The sequence below is a fragment of the Pantherophis guttatus genome, chromosome 3 (assembly GCF_059756535.1).
Source record: "Pantherophis guttatus breed Tessera chromosome 3, ASM5975653v1, whole genome shotgun sequence".
Lineage (NCBI taxonomy): Eukaryota > Metazoa > Chordata > Lepidosauria > Squamata > Colubridae > Pantherophis > Pantherophis guttatus.
The window spans coordinates 835,296-850,732 of record NC_142065.1 but is presented as its reverse complement, the minus strand read 5'-3'; the positions used below and the strand labels follow the sequence as shown (position 1 = coordinate 850,732).

The window sequence follows — 15,437 nt, the reverse complement described above, 5'->3', positions numbered from 1 at the left end:
GGTATAGTGTATCAGAAATCAAGCGAATTGCAATAGTGCAAAACCAGAACTGAAAATTGTATGCCAAAATCCCTAAAGTCTACTTTCCCCTCCCTCAACTGTCTCTCATTGCTCCCTCATGGTAACCAATCAGGTCCAGGCAGGATGTTTTCCTAATGGCCAGTCCAAGCGTAGTTTGGTATGTGGCCCCCTGCTTCTTCCAGTTGGGGGACCTTGAGGCAGCATCTCAAGGAGATACAGAATTTACTTTCATTTCCTGAAACCTTCCCCCCTTCATTTTGCCTCTCCACAGTTCATGGCAGTCTGTCACTACATATCAACGAAGTACAAGCAATCATAAGATGGCAGCTGACAGGACGTTCACTGCTCAAAAGAGAATTCCCACTGCTTCGCTTTTGAACTTGGAGAACATGGGGGTTCTTCCATGATGTAGTGGAATCACCGGCCAAAGGAGAGTGAAAGGGGTGGCCAGTTAAAAGGGGTGCAGTTAAGAGGCAGGCCAGCATGGGGGAGGAAATGTCATAGACCGGATTAGTAAAGCTTTATCCACCAGATCCTAAATGAATGCAACAAGCATGGAGAGATTCTCATAAAATGGGTGACCAACAATAAAGAAAGTGCCCAGGCCAATCTCTTTCGGAGCAGCCAGTCCAGGGGGCTCACCCCAACCTCAACAGGACATCTCCCATTGACCTTGGAAAATACCATGGAGCATTTATATCTGGTTCCCCCAGTCTGGTGCTTCCCGACACCCAGAATTCCCAGCCAGCACAAGGTTGTAGCTAAGAATGTTGTGCCTCCTGGTGCTGCAACCATGAAGAGACCAAGTGGGGGTTCCACCTTGGATAGGAAGAGGAAGAAGAAAGGAGTCCCTCCCTCCCTCACCTCTTGCTTGGGGTCAGTTGAAGGAGCTTGGTGGCCTTCTCGTTGTGTCTCCAGATAGCATAAGAAGGTCCCCTCCGGGGAGTCCTTGCCTACCTTCTGCCTACTCTTCCTCTTTATGAGGTCCAGGCACCTTCAGGAGGCAAAAGAGAGCTTCACCTTCTGCCCCTCCTCAAAGCAGGAGCTCCCATCCCTTCGCTTTTGAACATGGAGAACATGGGAGTTCATGGAATCACTGGCCAAAGGAGAGGGGGGCAGTTAGAGGAGGACAGTTAAGAGGCAGGCCAGCCTGGGGGTCACTCCATGGGAGGAAACATCATAGACCGGACTAGTAAAGCTTTATCTACCAGATCCTAAAGGAATGCAGCCTGCATGGAGAGATTCTTGTAAAATGGGTGACCAACAATAAAGAAAGTGCCCAGGCCAATCTCTTTCGGAGGCAGCCAGTCCAGGGGACTCACCCCAACCCCAACCTCTTCTCCCATCCTATTGCCAAATGCTCCCTGGGTGGAGTTAAACGTGCCTCCTCTGGGGGAAAGATTTCCTTGTGGAAATTGCCTCCGGCTTTGGCAAGGCTTTCTCAGCTCAGCTCTTCTGCCTCAAGGAAGCCACACATTGGGAAAGTCCCACAACCCCCCCCCCATCCCTCAGCACCATTTATATGCTCCTTCCTCTGCCTGGACCCAGATACCTGCTCCCTCCTGAGAGACCATGTGGGCCATGGTCCTTCTTGTGGGGGTGCTCCTCTCCTTCCTTGCTGAGCTCAATGCTGCTGGTGGCGGAGGGGATGGGGGTCAAAAGAGCCAGAATCCTCTGAACAGTGAGTAGCCCCTGGTGGAGAATGGACCTGAGAAGCCAGTCTGGCTGGTCTGGAACTCCTTTCTCCTCTGGGGTGGGTTTCGGGCAACACCTCCCCTTCCCTGACTTCCCCTCCACAATAACTTAGGAATCCATGGCTCTTAAGCAGTCCAGAAAGCACTTTTGGGGCAGATGCAGTCCAGGGGCTTCAAAGCTTGTTCCACTTCTGTGGAAGAACTGTCCTCCTCCAGGAGACAAATAACAGAGTTGGAAGGGACCTTGGGAGTCTTCTACTCCAACCCCCTGCTCAAGCAGGAGACCCTACAGACTGAAGCTTCCAGAGGACTAGGCTTCCTCATACAAGTGAGAGTTTAGACGGTTGACAGAACTAAGGTCCCTGCTGGATCAGATCAAAGGCCCAACCGGTAGCCAGAGAACCCTCCGCAGGTATCTCAGACTAGGAAACCTGCTTCTCACACCGTTAAATGACTTGGGGACTGAAGGAACAAAAGGAGCTGCAGTAATGGCCAAGAGGGGCAGACTACTAATTACACACTGGCCTTGGACAACCAGCTGCTGAGGAACAATGTAGAGAGGAATCATGGTGGGCTTCCCAGAGATATTTGATGAGACCCTGTGGGGTCTTCCCCTTCCCGGGAAATTCAGGCCTGCCCTCCCCATGCTGTACGAGACTGGGCAGAAAGTGGGCTGGGCTGCTCCATTTTGTGTGACTGCTGGGTGAGAAATCAAACCAAGAAGCAGGACGGAAAGAGACCAACCATGGTTTTACAGGGTATCTGGTTGTGCTCCATTTATTCCTCAGCTGGTGGGGGAGGCATTTTAGAGCAAAGGGTCTGGGACAACGTGAGATACTTGCTGGAGGAGGGAATGAAAACAATGCAATGTGAATACACCCCCCCACACACACATCTGTTCCTATGTCCCACCCCTTCTCCAAAGGGGTTCATCAGGCCAACTTTGGGGAGGAGGAATAGATTGTAGGTAGAGAAACGCTGCAGTAGATAAGATAGGAGGGACTCATATTCACCAAGCTAGGTCTTCCACCACCAGATTCCTCTGCTTTCCAGCCAACGTAGATGCCAGCTACTTGCCAGTCTGATGTCTCCTGGACTTCTAAGAGATATGTTCCCTCCAAGACAGAGCTGCGTGCTGCCACCAACTGGCAAAGGAGCAACCAGGGGTGGGTGACGGGGATCTAGGATGTTTAGGTGCTAAACCATGGCAAGGCCCACTTGTCTCCCAGCCAACCACCACCACTACTGAACCACAGCTAGCTTTCCTCGATGGCTGGCCCACGGCCATAGATTGTTGACCTCCAATGGCCCCGTAGCCATTCACCCCCAGACCTATGTCTTGGCACATTCCCTGAAACATGGTTTGACCTGGGTGTTTCAGTCCACGGGACAAGTAGCCACCAGCCAGGGAGATTGCTAGGGCCATGGTGGGGGTGGGGTATGATGGGCAGGGTGGCCACCACGGATCTCCAATGCCATTGATTCTGTTTCCTCTGGCATGCTCAAACACTCCAGACCCTGTAGAGACTCTCCAGCTGAGTGTAAAGGAGCCAGCACCCCACACACCTGCTGCCGTCAGCAGCGATACCCTGACCAGGTGAGTCACTCCCACCTCTGCCACAAAGCTGCATGTGGGTGGGCAGGGGCAGATGGGTGACCAGGGATTTCTGAGAGGGTCTGGAATGGTGTGCACTGCCTCAGAAGTTCTCAATCGGGGTTGGAAGGGAGTGGGCAGGAGCAGGGGTAGGATAGGCTAGGTGGGCAGCAGAGATTGCATCTCTGTATGTGTCTATGTGTGTGTCGCTGCGTATGCATTTGTGTGTTTACGTGTGCATTTGTCTCTCTCTGTGTGTGTGTGTGTGTCTTTTTATGTGTCACTGGGTATGTTTCTGTGTATATCTGTGTGTGTGTGTGTCTGTGTGTGTCTGTGTGTCTACATGCATGCAGGGGATTCCCCTGCCTGACACTCATGGAAGGAAAATCCTGGATGATTATCTGTCTCTGCTCACTGACCTGCAGCTCTGCAGCAGCAGCAGCGGTGATGACTCACCCGGTCTGGGCATTGCTGCTCGTGATGACAGGTGCGCAGGGTGCTGGCTTCTGTACACCTGACCAGACCCAGAGTAGAAGCCAGAGTGGGCCCAGGTAAGGAGAAGGAGAAGGAGGTGGCAAGCAGGTGGCAGCAGGACCCTCCCTGGCTCAGCCACAGGGCATTTGAGTGCACTGGAGGCAGAAGAAGCACCGGCAGCATCAGGGACTCACCCCATGGTCCCCACAATCCTTTCTGCAGCATGGGAGGCAGCAGCAAGACTCTCCCTGGCTCAGCCCCAGGGCGTTTCAGTGCACTGGAGGTCACAGAAGCAGTGGCATCTGGGGCTCCATGGCCCCCGCCGCTGCCTGTCGTCCTCCATGCCCAGCATTGCCCTAGCAACCGCCCTACTCTCTGCCCATCTTACACCACACCCCAAAGACTCTGCATTCACCCCTGCCCACCACCAGTTGCATTGGCAGCCAATCATGCACTGCATTCCCAGTGCCATCACTGCTGATTGTCTGGGGGCTACGTGTCCTGTGAATTGAAACACCAGCTCAAACCATGCCTCCGGGAACGAGCTAAGATGAAGTGCTGGGGGTGAAGGGCCAGGGTGGTCACATTGGTGGTGGACAATCGCTGGCAGTGAGCCAGCAGGGGAGGAAAGCTAGCTGTGGTTTGGCAGTGGAAGTTGGCTAGGAGCAGAGTGAGTGTGACCAAGGTTCGATGCCTAAACATCCCATTCCAGGGTGACACATCAGTTCCACAATTGCCGTGTCCTCCTGCCCATGCCCACTTGAAATGAGGGGCATCAGGTAAGAACTGTTCCTGCTTGGCCTTCTACTCTCTTTCTCAGGTGTCTGCCAACTCCCTAAAGACCAAGGTCCCTCTGACAACTTAAAACCTCGCTGGTTCTATGACTCAAGGTCCAAGAGTTGCAAACGTTTCTATTATGGAGGCTGCTATGGGAATGCTAACAATTTCAAGGAGCTCAACGAATGTGAGCGCCACTGTGTCACCCCAGGTGAGGCCCGGTCAGAGGAGGGTCCAAGGTCCAAGTGAGGAGCATTGGCTGTGGCCCAGTGGCCTTTGTCTAGCAAGGCTAGAATAGTTTACCACTCTTGACTTGAAGAAGTGAAAAGGATCTTAGGGAATATGAGCACAAACACCGGTGTTTTACAATCATCTCCCTCCTGGCCTGTGAAACATTCCCAGGAGGTGACATGTGGGCGGGTTCTGGAGTGATTGATGCTTCCCTGTGGGAGGGGGGCAATTGCCCCAGCCTTTTAAGGAGGCTGTGGTCCGCCCTCTTCTTAAGAGGCCACCAGTGGACTCCACCCTCATAGACAATTTTCACCACGTCTCCGATCCTCCATTTCTGGTGAAGGTGGTTGAGGAGGTGGCTGTGCTGCAGCTCCAGAGGTTCCTGACTATCTATGGATTATCTAGACTTTTTCCAGTCAGGCTTCAGACCTGGCTATGGGATGGAAATGGCATGAGGGCCACGTTTGGATGGTCTCTGGAGGGAGTGGGATGGGGGTAGTGTGTCCATCCTCCCTCCACTTGACCTCTTGGGGGCTTTCAAAACCTTCAGCCATGGTAACCTTCTGGGGAGGCTTCGGGGATGGGAAGGGGGGGCTCTTTGTTGTCCTGCTTCGCTTCCTTTCTCTGTGGTCACTCTCAGTCGGCCCTGATAGGAAGCGAGAGCTCCAGCCCTCGTCCACTGCTTTGAGGGTCCTGACTCAGCTTCAACTTTGTCTGTTTCTAACTCCCCCTTGTGCCCCTCCCCCACCTATTCCTTGATTTGATGAAAGGCCGTGAAGAATTCCTGATTGAGAGGGGGCTGACGGACCCCAACCAAAGCTGTGCTGAATTCATGCATCGTGTTCAAAGAGAACAGAACCACTCCCACTTTACTCATAGGTTTCCCATCTCCTCCCCCCGCCCCTCAAAAATACCTTACAGATGTCAACAAGCCTGGTAGGTGCCCCGTCATAATTCCAAACAGTCACCTACTTTGTGGGAAACTCTGCTCCAGCGATGCCAGCTGCTCGGGCACTCAGCGTTGCTGTGCAACGTCTTGCGGGTAGCAATGTCAATGGCCAGAAGGAGGTAAGTCTGGTTCCTGGACTGGGAGGGATGATGGGGGGGCAGGAATGGAGGGGGGTCCCTTCCAAGCCTGATACCAAGGAAAGTAGAGCCGTGCCAGAGCTGTGCAGTTCTTGGCCCAGTCAGTGCTCAGAGGGAAGCCAGTCCAATGCAAAGGGACAAGTTGCCAGAGCCAACCTGTTGCAGCTAGTTGGCAGTGGCAAGTTGTCCTAGACCAGTGATGGCTAACCTTTTTCGGACCGAGTGCCCAAAGCGCGCGCCCAAACCTCCAAAATGCAATGTATGCATGGCCCACATGCATGCACCCTGCAATGCACCCATGCATGCACACTGCCCCCTGCCCCCTGTGCATGAATGTGCACCTCCACATGCACCCCCTGCATGCACCCTACCTCCACACACATGCATGCATGCCCCCCCACATGCGCCCCACCCCTGCACATGTGCACCAGAGACCCGAAGACCAGCTGGCTGGTGGGAGATGTGCGTACATACGTGGCGGAGCTGAACTGGGGCGACAGCTCGCGTGCCATCAGAGAGGGTGCTGCATGCCACCTCTGGCACGTGTGCCATAGGTTCGCCATCGTGGTCCTAGACTCTCCAGGAAAGCTTTGCCATGAGAACTCAGCCTAACTCGAGTGAGACTCCCCAGGGGTTGAACGGTAGAAGAAGACGGCAAATTGGAGCTGCCTCGTGGCCAGGGAGGACCATTTAGGCTGCCCTTCAGCCCTGTAAAAGTGCCCTCTGAACCCCACCCCACCCACCCGTGGCACAGGGCCATGGGCCATTCTATCAGCTTCAAGGGATGTAAGGCAAAAGTCCCCCCACTTTCTAATTGCCAGCCCCACTGCCTACAATGCCCCTGCCAGGCTGAGGAAGGTGCTACAACATTTGGAGAGGGCCTTGTCTTCTACTAGGGTGTGAACCTGCTGGCGTGAAATCCAGCAGGTTCTGACAGGTTCTGGAGAACCTGTAGCGGAAATTTTGAGCAGTTTGGAGAACCAGCAAATGCCATCGCTGGCTGGCCCAGAGTGGGGAGGGAATGAGGATTTTGCAGTATCCTTCCCCTGCCACGCCCACCAAGCCACACCACGCCGACCAAGCCACACCCAAAGAACCGGTAGTAAAAAAAAATGGATTTCACTACTGGTGTGAGCCCCACTCGGTGATTGAATGCCCTCTTTCTTTCTGTGCCCCTTTTTTCCCTAGATGCCATGGGATACTGCCCAGTGATGATTCACCCACCCAACATCAGAGACAACCCTCTTTGCTTTGCAAGCTGCAACAGTGACGAGGAATGCAACGTTGGTTTTCCTTTTCCCCAGAAGAAGTGCTGCCACTTTGGGGACGGGAAGCTATGCGTGGAGGCTTTGGAAGGTATGTCTCCTTTCTCTCTCTCCTGCCCCCTAACAGCCCCCCTCCCCCCCCGTCCATCAGGGTCTGATAGGCAGAGTGCACAAGCCCATAGTATCACCCTGGGGCTATTCACATCATCAGCTGGTTCCTAAACCCGCCCATTTCCTGCACATGTGCAACATGTGTGCCATAAAGGGAAGAAATGTGTAAGGTGTGCACCCAATGTTAAGCCACAAAGACACCCAGACAAGATTAACATTAACCAAGGTGAGCACAGGGACAGACGGTCGATCTTTCACCTTTCCCTGACCTAAAGAGTTGCTTTAGTCTGGCAAGATTCCGTCCGTAGGTGAAGAACAGTAAAGGAAACTGCTCAGAAGTAACTCTACGTCCCCTGATTGGTTCTTGGGTCTGTCACTCCCTCTCATTCTAGAACACCCCGGTGTGTGTCCCAGGAGGGTCGAAGTGCACCCCTTCGTTCCCTGCAACAACACCTGCAATGATGACCATGACTGCCACCTGACCGAGAAGTGCTGCTTCACCGGCTGCAGTCGAGGCTGCCTGCTCTCAGGTGTGTCCAGGCCTCCTTCCACCACCTGCTTCCTTCCCCTTCTGTCCTCCGCCTGAGCCCCTGAGCCAGAGGCCTAGCCTGACTAGGTAGCCTGACTAGGTGGCTCAGTGGCCAAGACACTGAACTTGTCGATCAGAAAGGTTGGCAGTTCAGCAGTTCAAATCCCTAGTACATGTCTCCTGCATGAGCAGGGGGTTGGACTAGATGACCTCCAAGGTCACTTCCAACTCTGTTACTGTTACTGAGCTTCCTCTCTCCCTCCTCTTGCAGTCCGCAGTGACCAGTGCCAGTTGCCTGCAGACCAGGGCAGCTGCTCAAAGGAGTTGCAACGCTACTACTATGATCCGGAGAAGAAGAAGTGCATCTCATTTGTCTACCGCGGCTGTGAGGGCAACAGCAACAACTTTGAGACCAGGGAGCTGTGTGAAAAGGCCTGTGGGAAAATCAGCAAAGGTACAGAGGATGAGTGTTGCATTGAGGTCCCTGGTAAAGTCAGGCTGAAAACCCAACGCTTCCCTCCCCTCTGAGTGGGTTAGTCCAGACAGATGGTTCTAGCCCTATTAGACACACTAATTAAGTGTCTTTATTACGGACACTACAAATATGAAAGTACAGCACATCTCTCTCCACCCTCACCTTTTCAGGGCAAGAAACTAGGGAGGGTCCCTTCTGAGATGTTTCCCAGGCCCCAATTCCTTCTGTGGACTCACCTGCCTCTTATCCAACCATTGCCTCACCTGCAGCTTCTCCTCCTGTCCCCCAAGGCCGTTCCCACAGGCCATTACAGACGCCAGCATTTCTGGCACTCATTCTGAGGCCACTTTTCCACATGACCCATTCAGTCCCCCACAAGATCAGATCTCAGACCTTTCGGTCCATCACTCTAAGGCTTTCAGAGAAAGTGGCCCAGCCCACTTCCTCGAAGGAAGAGATTCTTTCTCTGTCCATCTCATTTTCCTTCTCTCCTGTACTCATCCCTTCCCTACAGAGGTTTGCAAACTCCCAGCAGATCCAGGTCGTTGTCAAGCATATTCACGACAATATTACTACAACTGGGAGAAGAGAAGGTGTGAAATATTTGTTTATAGATTGTGTGGTGGCAATGACAATCGCTTCTCCACCAAACTGGAATGCCAAATGGTCTGTGATGGATTCGGTAAGGAACAAGAATACACATGCAATTGCTTATACACACAAATGTTGTGTCTGTGAAAAACAGCCCTACTCTAACCCTAACCCCAGTCTCGCCATTAATCATTTCCCCTAAGGCATCACCTACATCGTCCTCCAGTTCAGAAGGGAGCCGTTCTCATTATCCTTAGAGTCCTGGGATTGTGCCTCCAACTTCTCTGGGGGACTGATTGTCCAGGGGCCTCTCGGTGTTGGGTAAAAACTGGGCCATTGTGGTTACCTGGATGAGCCCAATAGCAGGAAACTCTTCTGCTCAGTGTCACTCTCAGCTCTTTTCCCATTTTGCACAAGGCTTATGTGACACAACACCAAATGGCAGTAAGGGTGGAGACATCCTAATCAAGAGAGAGGCTCTGACTGTGTGATTGACACCCCTCCCCTTTTTTTAACTTGCATCACACAGACACCTAAGTAGGCAGGAGGAAGTCCTGTCATGGGGCCATGACTGCTGGAGGTGGTCTTCCTGGCTGGTGATGCGCTGGAGGGGGGGCACCAAAGGAGGTGAACCCACTCACTTGATCTGTTCATCAGCAAAGCCAGGATAAACTGAATGGAGGCAGAGGAGGGGTTGCCCATCGTCTCTGGCCAGGACATTTTTCTCCACCCTCAGAAGGGCCAGTGGGCAGCCCTTGACTCAGCAGGGGGAAAGGCCCAGCCTGGGGAGGAGGAGAAAGCAGAGGGACCCACTCAGGGCTGCCGGGGGTCTCACTTGTCTCTGGGACGCAGCTTGTGAGTTGCTGCCCCCTACCACAAGGCTAAGCCCCCTCCGCTCCGCTTAGCCAGGGCTTGGGAACAGGAGCAGAAGCCCCTCGGCCACCCACCACTCCTCTTTTTTCTTCACAGGGCAAATGCAGTCCCCTAAGGCCTGAGAGTCCCTGCTGCATCTCCAGTGAGGCACCACCGTCGTGCTCCCAAAATGGCTGCCTGATTCCTTTTGGTGGTTGTTTCCTCTCTTCTCTGGAATAAAGGCATGACTTTCCCTGCAGACTCCGAGTGTGGTTCTTGACTGGGAGATCAACAGCCCAGGCTAGTGTGGATTGTGTGGTAAACAAAGAGCAACCCAGGACGCCCAGTGCTCTTGCCTGGAGCCAGACCGTGAAGGTACCAGGTTTCTATTTGCCACGTAAACACGGCAAAATAAGCAGCTATGGCTCCAGCAAGACAGCTTCCCTTCTGCTCAATCCTTCCTCCTTCTGGGTTCTCATTGGGGGCCTCTGGAGCAGGACTTTGACCCAGAAATGTAGGCTTCTCCATGCCACTGAATTGCAGCAAAGTAAAAGAAGCCATCAGGAAAGAAGTCCAGCAACTGCTATGTATCAGGTGCAAGCCCCATTCATACTCAAATCATATTCTGGCTCCTGTCAGAAGAATAATTTGGGGTTCCAACTCAAGCCGGGGTTGCAGAAGAATAACTAAAAAGGAGATCCAGTCAGCTGTGAGGAAAGAGGAAATATTTATTCCTAAAAGCAAAACGGTTTGCCCGGGGTGTGGAAGCATCTACGTGCTAAGGGACATGTGTGTGTGTGTGAGCTTGTGTGCATATGTATGTATTCTTGTGAACATACAGTTCTGCTGGGAGACTTCATTGAATTAACTCTATTGATAAGGTCTGTTTGCAGACCTTATCTTTTGATATGTGGATTAGGTCTGGGTGTCTCAAAGGTGCTTTTTCAAGAGGCAACTGGACTTTCTGGTTGACCTGGATGACTAAGAATCTCCGTAGACATTGGGTCAGGATAACATTTTGGGGTTTGAGGAAGTTTGCTCATTTGAGTAACTTGGAGACACAGATTCTCACACCATTCTGTTCATGTTTTAAGGGAAGATGGAAACAGCCTAAAGGATAAAACATATTTGAATATAAACCTTCTCACACACGCCACTCTCCCCCAACCCCCATCCCCAATATGGGTGCTTGGGGGGCACCCTTCTCTGAGGGAAAGACCGATTCCACCTGTCCCAAAGGTGGTTCTTCGTTTTTCAAGACGCAACTGGACTTTCTGAGGTATTTTTCCTTTCCACCTGTCTCTTCTTTTCATGATGGACGGATCTGGGATCAGGCAGGTTGCAGCTGACAGTGTGGAAACCTTGTGTAGAAACATAGCATTCACCATCACCCCACCCCACCCCCCACACACAGAAGAATGAAATGTTTTGAGGAATATTTAAAAAGGGAGTGTCAGATATAAATGCCTTATTCTCCAATGTGTAAATAGTGTACAGACAGGGTATCAGGGGTTAACTTATTCTTCACTTCTTAATGTATTCATAATTCACCACTCCCACATATAGCTCCACCCATTGTATATATAAGGAGCTACCTACACCATTTCCCTTGCTTCTATCTGTGAATATTCAGTGAATATAGAATGCCTAATGTAAATAAAAGAATATATAGTTAAATCTTTAACTCTTGTTGATCTTATTGAGTCTGATCCTGAAAATATTGCAACAAACTGGTAGCAGAGGATGGTTAATTGACTCAATAAAAAGCTTTAAAATGTCTAAGAAAGATAGGCCCAACACCAGGGCCTACAGCAAAGAAATGGAAACGGAACAAGAAATAATCAACGAATCCACGAATGCAATTTCGAGAGAATCCGAAGAATACACCACTGAAGACGAAGAAATAATTGATGACCAGGAGGAAATCGAAATAGAAAATAACGAACTCAGGTCAGAGATATTAAAACTATTAAAAAGCCAGAAGAATGATGAAAGCCTCATCGCGAACCTCCAAGATATGCTAAAGAACAGCGGAGCAGCGAGAGAGAAAAACATCACCAATGAAAAACCCAAAGATCCAAAAATAGTGAGTAATATGACTGCGGAGAAAATCATTACAAAGAAGAAAAACGATGATCCCGCGCAAAAATTTGAATGGCGGCCATCTTGGTTTCAACCGGCCTCCAAGATGAACGAAGCAGAGCCAATCAGCAAGCTCAATTCAAAATTTCTGGCGCGAAAAATATTATCGGACAACGAAAACGAAAAGGAAGATTCAAACACCTCAGAAGAATCAGAACCAGAAAGCGAGGAAGATCCAACAAAACACCAAATAAAATCAGCGATGAAAACGCTCTTTGCTGCATTTGGGCCAAAACTGAAAATTACTAAAAAGACACCAAAAAAGCGAACGAGCAAGCCAATGCCTCAAGACCTGCCCGCTCCCATCCTGACTACTAGAGCGCTGACGCCGGAACCCAGAGAGCCCTGCCGATACCGCCCTACGCCGCAGACCGAAGCAAGCACCAACGCTCTCAATAGAAGAGGAAGAACAGCCACCGTCGCCAGAACCCCCAAAGTCGAACCAGAGACCGACTCATCTGAAGAAGAGCAGAGCGAGCAAGCCGCAATGAGGAGAACCTTCCACGACGACGCCGAAGAAGAAATGAGCAACGCACATGCGCGAAACTACGCTCACGATCCGGGAAGACATGAACAGGAGAGAAGATCATGCAGACTCGTAGCGAGCATCCCCACGCCGTTTTGCAATTTTCTGCATTTACGAGACCACGGACTACCTCAGGTTGTAAGTAATGGACCCAATAATGTCGGAAATTTACCCAGTGACTTCCCAAAACTAAGGGTTGATGGCATTAATTTACAAGAATGGTATCAACAGCTCCAGGTTGTCTTTATGAAGGAAAACTTACTGTTTTTTATCACTAGTCCCCCAAAAAGACCTTGGACACTAAAAATAGATTGTTTACACCATAGAGCTTTTTTCTTAATAATATCTAGTGTGTCTCCTGCAATGTATCACAGCATTAAGCCAAATTTGACTGTTTCAGAAATTATTCAATGCATGTTTAATTTGTTTCACAGTGACAGTGTAGCCACCACCACAAGGATATCTAAAGACTTCTTTTCATCTAGGATAAAACCAGGGGTTTCCATAAGTGAACATTTAATATCTTTGAACAAAATAAGAGCTGAACTGCATTTGAGGGGGGAGGTGATTTCAGACCAAACAATGAAAAGTGTCATTATCAACTCACTTGACCCATCATGGGACAATTTTATGTCACATTTAGACACAATCAATCTAGGGTATTTATCCATAGAAAGTCTATCTAACAAATTGATAACAGAAGATAATTCTAGAAGGAATCGTTCTAACAATCACACAGAACATAAACCATATAGGAAAGTAGCTTTCCAAGAAAAATATAGTGGAACATTTAAATGTCATAATTGTGGATCCAGGGAACACAATAGAAGAGATTGCCCAAAATTCTTAAAAGAAAGATATAGATCAGAATACAGAAACAAATACGATTATAGACAGCCTTCCATAGAAAGGCATAGATATAGGAGCCCACCAAATCACAGAGAGAATAGAGGGGGCAGAGACAATTCAAAGGATAGAAAGTCTGGTTCACTGAATGGATTAAATAAACAAGACAACACTAACACACAACAAAGTGAGAACAATAATTGGCTTATTGATTCTGGAGCAACTAATCACACCACTAATAACAAAAGTATATTGTCTTCATTTGCAGAAGATAAATTTGTAATTAAGGTAGCTAACCAAGAAAAGGTTCAAGTATTAGGTAGAGGAAATGTAACCTTGCCTGGTTTAGGAAAAATAGAGGGGGTATTACTAATACCTGAAATACCTCATAACATATTAAGTGCCATAAAACTAAGCAGAGATTCTGACATTAACATTGTCTTTTCAAAAGGAAAGGCAACTTTGGAAAAGAATAAAATAAATGTAGGCACTGTGGTGACTAAAGGAGGACTACCTTACCTAATAACAAAAGAAAAATGGTTACATAACATTGATTCAAATATGGAAGATTGTATTGAAATAGATGATGAGAATGTTAGCAACAGTGACAATGATGAATGTAAAATATCTCATGATCACACAGATGCACACAACGATAAGAAGCCAAAGATAGGTAAACCAATTCATGATGAGTGTGCTCACATATTGCATAGGAAGTTAGGACATGCCAGTTTTCCTGTAGTGCAAAAAATGACTGAACACGCAGAAGGTGTTAAAATAAAGAATTGTGAAAATTATCTGGAATGCTCAGTATGTAAATCTACAAAACTAAAAACTAGTCCCAGGCTAAGAAAATCTACCAGATCAACTAACAAAATTTTTGATTTAGTACACATGGACTTAGTTGGTCCATTAACTCCATCAATCACTTATAGGAAACGTTACTTCCTGACAATAGTGGACGATTATAGCCGCTATGGATTTGTTTACACATTAAAACACAAAGATGAAACATTTCAAAAATTTAAAGAATTTTACAAACGCATAGAAACACAACACAACATCAAAATAAAACAAATTATGACAGACAGAGGATGCGAATTCATGTCTAAAGAATTCTCACAATGGTTAAAAGACAAAGGAATGTTACATTACACATCTAGTCCATTTTCTCCGTTCCAAAACGGGATTGCAGAGAGAAAAAATTCCACATTACAAACCATGATTAGATGCACATTGGAAGATGCTGGCTTAAGCAAACAATTCTGGTCAGAAGCCTTACATTATTCAAATTACACACAAAATAGAACATGGTCCAGCATTATAAATAAGACACCATATGAAGTGATGTATAATAGAAAACCAAAATTAGCACACATGCATATATTTGGAGTCACAGCAGACGTACACATACCTAAACAATTAAGAAGAAAGGGAGAAAATGTGTCCAGGAGACTCAGATTTATGGGATATGAGACTGGCACTAAAGGATACAGATTCATTGATAGTAACAACAAATTTATAGTCTCCAGAACAGCTGTGTTCCATGAACAAGCTAACTGGTCTAAATTACATCTTAATGAGATATTCCCAAATAAACATGAAGATACAAAATCTCATGAGAAAGGGACTATAGAAAAACAAAATATCAACAAATATAAAAACAAAACCAAAACTTGGACAAATAGCCAACTCAAAATAAAGACAGATACACTAACAAAAAAGGAAGCAAGATATTTGCATGATAACGATAGTAAACCCGAGAAAATCATTAGAAACACCAGAAATCAAATGCCAAATAAATACAAGGATTATGTAATGCACATGAATGGTGAACCAACAACACCCAATACATACGAGGAAGTGTTAAAACTTCCTCACGAAGAAAAAGAAAAATGGGAATTAGCAATGAAGAAAGAGATGGAAAGTTTACAAGGACTGAATGTATTTACACCTGCATCTGCACCTAAAGATAAGACAATTATTGGTACCAGATGGATATATAAAATTAAGAATTTAGAGGGAGGAAATACTCTATACAAAGCTAGATTGGTTGCACAGGGTTATGCACAGAAATATCCAGAGGACTATACTGACACGTATTCCCCCACTGTAAGAACAGAGAGTGTCAAAACAGCTCTAGTGGTAGCTTCAGCACTCAATCTAGATGTATTCCAATATGACATACAGACTGCGTACCTACACGCAAAATTAGATAAAGAA

The 15,437-nt window shown here is 48.3% G+C and overlaps 3 protein-coding genes across 3 annotated transcripts in view; all 3 read left to right on the top strand.

Moving 5' to 3' along the window:
• The window catches only part of LOC148114451 (papilin-like), a 37,347-nt gene that overhangs the window by 11,738 nt on the left and 10,172 nt on the right, over positions 1-15,437 (top strand). The window lies entirely within an intron of this gene.
• On the top strand, positions 1,590-5,853 carry LOC148114453 (kunitz-type serine protease inhibitor kunitoxin-Phi1-like). The gene is made up of 3 exons (XM_087888917.1): positions 1,590-1,702; positions 4,604-4,771; positions 5,713-5,853. Exons 1-3 carry the CDS (start codon positions 1,594-1,596, stop codon positions 5,835-5,837), a joined length of 402 nt encoding a protein of 133 aa, XP_087745043.1. The 5' UTR covers positions 1,590-1,593; the 3' UTR covers positions 5,838-5,853.
• Positions 7,077-9,953, top strand: LOC148114452 (boophilin-H2-like). The gene is made up of 5 exons (XM_087888914.1): positions 7,077-7,233; positions 7,646-7,783; positions 8,054-8,236; positions 8,772-8,939; positions 9,818-9,953. Exons 1-5 carry the CDS (start codon positions 7,089-7,091, stop codon positions 9,841-9,843), a joined length of 660 nt encoding a protein of 219 aa, XP_087745040.1. The 5' UTR covers positions 7,077-7,088; the 3' UTR covers positions 9,844-9,953.